At 49.5% G+C, this 6,982-nt stretch overlaps 1 protein-coding gene across 1 annotated transcript in view; it reads right to left on the bottom strand.

Moving 5' to 3' along the window:
- Window positions 1–4,611: 4,611 nt before the first annotated feature.
- commd2 (COMM domain containing 2) overlaps window positions 4,612–6,982 on the bottom strand; it is a 4,618-nt gene continuing 2,247 nt past the window's right edge. Inside the window, exons 4-5 of the mRNA XM_060940553.1 lie at window positions 6,849–6,982; window positions 4,612–5,298 (exon numbers count right to left, since the gene is read on the bottom strand). The exon at window positions 6,849–6,982 is cut by the window's right edge and continues 40 nt beyond it. Of these exons, the coding sequence (XP_060796536.1) occupies window positions 5,101–5,298; window positions 6,849–6,982 (332 nt within the window). The 3' untranslated portion in view covers window positions 4,612–5,100. The remainder of the gene's footprint in view (window positions 5,299–6,848) is intronic.

Here is a 6,982-nt window from a genome sequence, read left to right as displayed (position 1 = left end):
ACAGAAAGGCCCTCGCCAGCCGCTGGGCTTGAACCCAGAACCTTCTTGCTGTGAGGCAACAGTGCTAACCACTACACCACCATGCTGTATCTAGAAAGATAATCGTCTCGTCTCGTCTCGTCTTCTTCCGCTTATCCAGGACCGGGTCGCGGAGGCAGCAGTCTAAGCATGGAAGCCCAAACTTCCCTTTCCCCAGACACCTCGGCCAGCTCCTCGGGAAGAACACCGAGGCGTTCCCAGGCCAGCCGAGAGACATAGTCCCTCCAGCGTGTCCTGGGTCTTCCCCGGGGCCTCCTCCCGGGGGGACATGCCTGGAACACCTCCCCAGGGAGGCGTCCAGGAGGCATCCGAAAAAGATGCCCGAGCCACCTCAGCTGGTTCCTCTCGATGTGGAGGAGCAGCGGCTCTACTCCGAGCTCCTCCCGAGTGACTGTGCTTCTCACCCTATCTCTAAGGGAGCGCCCAGCCACCCTGCGAAGGAAACTCATTTCAGCCGCTTGTATCCGCGATCTTGTTCTTTCTGTCATTACCCAAAGCTCATGACCATAGGTGAGAGTCGGAACGTAGATCGACCGGTAAATTGAGAGCTTCGCCTTTTGGCTCAGCTCCTTCTTCACCACGACGGACCGGTAAAGCGACCGCATCACTGCGGAGGCTGCACCGATCCGCCTGTCGATCTCACGCTCCATCCTTCCCTCACTCGTGAACAAGATCCCGAGATACTTAAACTCCTCCACTTGAGGCAGGACTTCTCCACCAACCTGGAGAGGGCAAGCCACCCTTTTCCGGTCGAGAACCATGGCCTCGGACTTGGAGGTGCTGATTCTCATCCCAGCCGCTTCACACTCGACTGCAAACCGCCCCAGTGCATGCTGAAGGTCCTGGTTTGAAGAAGCCAACAGGACAACATCATCCGCAAAAAGCAGAGATGAAATCCTGTGGTTCCCAAACAGGATTCCTTCCGGCCCCTGGCTGCGCCTAGAAATTCTGTCCATAAAAATTATGAACAGAACCGGTGACAAAGGGCAGCCCTGACGGAGTCCAACATGCACTGGGAACAGGTCTGACTTACTGCCGGCAATGCGAACCAGACTCCTGCTCCGTTCGTACAGGGACCGGACAGCCCTTAGCAAAGAGCCCCGAACCCCATACTCCCGAAGCACCCCCCACAGAATACCACAGGGGACACGGTCGAATGCCTTCTCCAGATCCACAAAGCACATGTGGACTGGTTGGGCAAACTCCCATGAACCCTCGAGCACCCTATGAAGGGTATAGAGCTGGTCCAGTGTTCCGCGACCAGGACGAAAACCGCATTGTTCCTCCTGGATCCGAGGTTCGACTATTGGTCGAATTCTCCTCTCCAGTACCCTGGAGTAAACTTTCCCTGGGAGGCTGAGAAGTGTGATTCCCCTATAATTGGAGCACACTCTCCGGTCCCCTTTCTTAAAAAGAGGGACCACCACCCCAGTCTGCCACTCCAGAGGCACTGTCCCCGACCGCCACGCGATGTTGCAGAGGCGTGTCAACCAAGACAGCCCCACAACATCCAGAGACTTGAGATACTCAGGGCGGATCTCATCCACCCCCGGTGCCTTGCCACCGAGGAGCTTGCAAACCACCTCAGTGACTTCGGCTTGGGTAATGGACGAGTCCACCTCTGAGTCATCAGCCTCAGTCTCCTCAGTGGAAGACATGACGGTGGGATTGAGGAGATCCTCAAAGTATTCCTTCCACCGCCCGACAATGTCCCCAGTCGAGGTCAACAGCTCCCCACCCGCACTGTAAACAGTGTTGGCAGAGTACTGCTTCCCCCTCCTGAGGCGCCGGACGGTTTGCCAGAATTTCTTCGAGGCCGACCGATAGTCCTTCTCCATGGCCTCCCCGAACTCCTCCCAGTTCCGAGTTTTTGCCTCCGCAACTGCCCGAGCTGCAGCACGCCTGGCCTGCCGATACCCGTCGGCTGCCTCAGGAGTCCCGGAGGTCAACATGGCCCGATAGGACTCCTTCTTCAGCTTGACGGCATCCCTTACTTCCGGTGTCCACCACCGGGTTCGGGGATTGCCGCCACGACAGGCACCGGAGACCTTGCGGCCACAGCTCCGAACAGCTGCGTCCACAATGGAGGTAGAGAACATGGTCCACTCAGACTCAATGTCCCCCGCCTCCCTTGGAAGCTGGGAAAAGCTCTCCCGGAGGTGGGAGTTAAAGACCTCCCCAACAGAGTGCTCGGCCAGACGTTCCCAGCAGACCCTCACCATACGTTTGGGCCTGCCAGGTCTGTCCAGCTTCCTCCTCCGCCAGCGGATCCAACTCACCACCAGGTGGTGATCAGTTGACAACTCAGCCCCTCTCTTCACCCGAGTGTCCAAGACATAGGGTCGGAGATCAGATGACACGACTACAAAGTCGATCATCGACCTCCGACCTAAGGTGTCCTGGTGCCACGTGCACTTATGGACACCCCTATGCTCGAACATGGTGTTCGTTATGGACAAACTGTGACTAGCACAGAAGTCCAATAACAAAACACCACTCGGGTTCAGATCGGGGAGGCCGTTCCTCCCAACCACGCCCCTCCAGGTGTCACTGTCATCGCCCACGTGAGCATTGAAGTCCCCCAGTAGCACAATGGAGTCCCCAGTCTGAGCACCCCTCAGTACCTCTCCCAGGGACTCCAAGAAGGCCGGATACTCTATACTGCTATTTGGCCCGTAGGCACAAACAACAGCAAGAGCCCTCTCCCCAATCCGAAGGCGCAGAGAGGCGACCCTCTCGTTCACTGGGGTAAACTCCAACACATGGCGGCTGAGCTGGGGAGCTATAAGGAAGCCCACACCAGCCCGCCGCCGCTCACCACGGGCGACTCCAGAGAAGTGGAAAGTCCAGCCCCTCTCGAGGAGCTGGGTTCCAGAGCCCAAGCTGTGCGTGGAGGTGAGCCCGACTATCTCTAGCCGGTACCTCTCAACCTCCCGCACAAGCTCAGGCTCCTTCCCCCCCAGCGAAGTGACATTCCATGTCCCAACAGCCAGCCGCTGTGTCCGGGGATCAGGTCATCGAGGCCCCTGCCTTCGACTGCCACCCAATCCACACTGCACCAAACCCCTACTGCTACCTCTGTGGGTGGTGAACCCACAGGAGGTCGGGCCCACGTCGCCTCTTCGGGCTGAGCCCGGCCGGGCCCCATGGGCAAAGGCCCGACCACCAAGCGCTCGCATACGAGCCCCAACCCCGGGCCTGGCTCCAGGGTGGGGCCCCGGCTGCGTCCTACCGGGCGACGTCACGGTCCTGGATTTTTTCTCCATAGGGGTTTTTTTGGTGAACTGCTCTTGGTCTGGCCTGTCACCTAGGACCTGTCTGCCTTGGGAAACCCTAACAGGGGCATAATGCCCCCGACAACATAGCTCCTAGGATCATTCAAGCACACAAACCCCTCCACCACAATAAGGTGGCAGTTCTAGGAGGGGTAGAAAGATAATATGGAATCTAAATTAATAAAACTGCATTAAAATGAATGATCTTCAGATTTTTTTCCCTGAATTTATTTGTTAGAAATAAAAATTGACCAATACCCTGCCCTAAAACCCAAAGTGTATCATCTGTTTGTGTAAATATCAGTTAAGCATGCAAAGAATCCCATAAAATATGGGCAAAAATGAATGAAGCAAAAAAAAGTTCAACAAACATGACAAACCCCAAATATATAGCATGTGTCTCTTGTATAGCCATTTCTCCCTACTACACTATAGAATTAACGCCTGTGTGGGTTTTAATCCTTTTTACACACCACTTAATCCTGTTTACTAACAAACTCAAGAGTGCAATTGTCTGAAGGCCGGTACAGGCAATGAACCTTGCTGAGAATTTGGCACAGCGAACGCTTTCGTGTCCTCTTACATACCCTTACTTTTTTTGTTCTTTTGTTGTTACAGTGCACATGATAGGTGCAAATCTGCTGAGAAATGGGCACGTTCAGGCTGATAACCTTTCTTCCACACTTCTCTCCGATGCGAGATTAATGAATGATCAGTAAATTAATCATTATCCCAATTCCAAGGAACTTTTTCTAATGTTAACCGTGAGATAAAATGTGACCTTTTTTTTTTTTTTAAATGATACTCGAGTTTCTCCAGGGCGGCACGGTGGTGTAGTGGTTAGCGCTGTCGCCTCACAGCAAGAAGGTCCGGGTTCGAGCCCCGTGGCCGGCGAGGGCCTTTCTGTGTGGAGTTTGCATGTTGTCCCCGTGTCCGCGTGGGTTTCCTCCGGGTGCTCTGGTTTCCCTCACAGTCCAAAGACATGCAGGTTAGGTTAACTGGTGACTCTAAATTGACCGTAGGTGTGAATGTGAGTGTGAATGGTTGTCTGTGTCTATGTGTCAGCCCTGTGATGACCTGGCGACTTGTCCAGGGTGTACCCCGCCTTTCGCCCGTAGTCAGCTGGGATAGGCTCCAGCTTGCCTGCGACCCTGTAGAAGGATAAAGCGGCTAGAGATAATGAGATGAGATAACACAAGCTAACAGATACTCCAAAGATATGAATGTATTTACATAACTGTCAGCAAGAATACAGCGAATTGTTCTGCTGTTCATTGACTTACACCATTCATGAGAGTTTAGATTTAGAGAAAATTTATTTTTGAACATTATTAAAAGCAAAAATGAAAATTAATTTCACTCTTCAGCCTCAGTAAGTTTAGAAATGGTCCCAAAATGTTTTTTTTTCCAGATAATAAAGAAAAACACTGATATTGTTATGTCCATAGAACAACTAAACTGTCAAAAAAGACAAAAATTAAAACATTATGCATAAACGCTCGAGCTCTAACATTATTCATACCTTTGTTAAATGAGTGTTGAGAGTTTTACATTCAGGTGATGACACTGAAGGACTTTAAGTGTCTTCACTTAAGCCTTTATTGTATCAAGCACTTCAGAGTTCATGTGCCTGGTCCTACACTGCACATTTTCCTGTTACAACACACCTGACTCACCAGTTCATGAACTAAAAACTAACTGCTGTAAAATGTGCAGAACAGAAATGCTCCTGAACACTGCATTAGGTGACCTTTCACACCATCTAGTGCCCACTTTCTGTACACTCCTATTTGATGTTGCGGAGGATTCGGCGGCAGTGGTTGCTCTTGACCTCAGCGAGCGCTCGCTCCAGCTCCCGGATCAGATGCAGCAGTGTGGCAGGGTCCGTCTGTAGAACACGGGCGCTCTGCGTGTCTCCACTCTCCAGATGGAGCTTCAGGCTGATTGTAGGTTTGACCTGCTGTCTCAGAGCCCTGCTGGCCAGCTATGAAGACAGGAAACACCAAAATGGCCGTTCATTTACTCTGTGAAACATCACTTTGTGTGGATGACATGAATAAAGGTTTTAATTTGACAAAGAAATAGACTGTGTGCCAAAATATTACTTGTTATATACTTGATGGATGTGAGAACTTCAAGAAAGCAATAATGTTTTGGGACGCACAAGACAGTTCGGTGAAAAAGTTTACGCCTCCCCTGGAGTTTGGAGAGGGAAAACGGAGCATGAACATCTATTTGATCATTTATTTATTTATTTCTTCATTTAATTGAATTGCAACATGGTAAAATCAAACAACATCCAAAAGAACTGAAACATATTTTGAAAAGTTGGTTTGGTACTACTAGGCTACTCAGTGCAAAAGTCTGCACCCCCTCCCCCTGGTGTTTGAATGGAAACATGGAAAGTGAATTTCAGCTTTAGAATTTATTTGTAAAAACATGAATACCAAAATGTTTAAAACGTAATGCAAAATTCAACAGAAAATTTTAAAAAAATTATTTTTGAATACCACTGAGTAGAAAAGTTTACACCCCTATGTTGATGGAATGGAAAATCTGAAAATCATTTTTCTAATTACTTTAAAAATATATTTATATTCCGCATGTTAACAATGTAACGTAACATTCAAAAGAACAGAAAAATAGTTTGAGAAGTTGCTTTGCCGTGACCTGTTCACTCTCCAAACTTGATCTCATTTATATTTACCTCATTTGACTGAAGCTTTTATCCAAAGAGACTATGAGTAAAGCAGTAATAAAGGCTGATCCAAACTTTGAACTGGTATAATTTTTTTTTCCTCCCATTAATATCTCATTCATCTCATTATCTGTAGCCGCTTTATCCTGTTCTACAGGGTCGCAGGCAAGCTGGAGCCTGTCCCAGCTGACTACGGGCGAAAGGCGGGGTACACCCTGGACAAGTCGCCAGGTCATCACAGGGCTGACACAGAGACACAGACAACCATTCACACTCACATTCACACCTACGGTCAATTTAGAGTCACCAGTTAACCTAACCTGCATGTCTTTGGACTGTGGGGGAAACCGGAGCACCCGGAGGAAACCCACGCGGACACGGGGAGAACATGCAAACTCCGCACAGAAAGGCCCTCGCCGGCCACGGGGCTCGAACCCGGACCTTCTTGCTGTGAGGCGACAGTGCTAACCACTACACCACCATGCCGCCCCATTAATATCTTAACATAGAATATTTGAGCATTTATTATTTGTGATGGTAAAGGAACATCTGTGAAACCTAAAACACTAAATGAATTCCTTTGTCTTCCTCCAATTTTGCCTTAAGGGACACAAACTTTTGCACTCGAGTGCATGTGACTACAAACGAACTGACATTTTCTTTCTCAGTCAGTATGAAAAAAATCTAAGTATCCTACTAAGCTTTTCTATTAACTATGCACAAGCTATGCACATTCCTGTCTAAATACACCATTAACATTACATTAAAATGTGACATCATGAATACTTTAATCAGGCTTGTGTCATTAGACACTACAGAGACAACCAAAACCCTACCTGGACATCAAGCCGCCACTCGAGGTTGTGATAGTGGGGCAGAGACGGGGCGAGTTCACTCAGAATCTGACGGATCTCCTTCCTGTTTTCCAAATACAGTTGTAGCAGGAGTTTATTGAGCTCCTCTGAAAAAC

This window comes from Neoarius graeffei, chromosome 15 (assembly GCF_027579695.1).
Source record: "Neoarius graeffei isolate fNeoGra1 chromosome 15, fNeoGra1.pri, whole genome shotgun sequence".
NCBI lineage: Eukaryota > Metazoa > Chordata > Actinopteri > Siluriformes > Ariidae > Neoarius > Neoarius graeffei.
The sequence above is the reverse complement of the archived record's forward strand: the minus strand, read 5'-3'. Positions and strand labels throughout refer to the sequence as shown.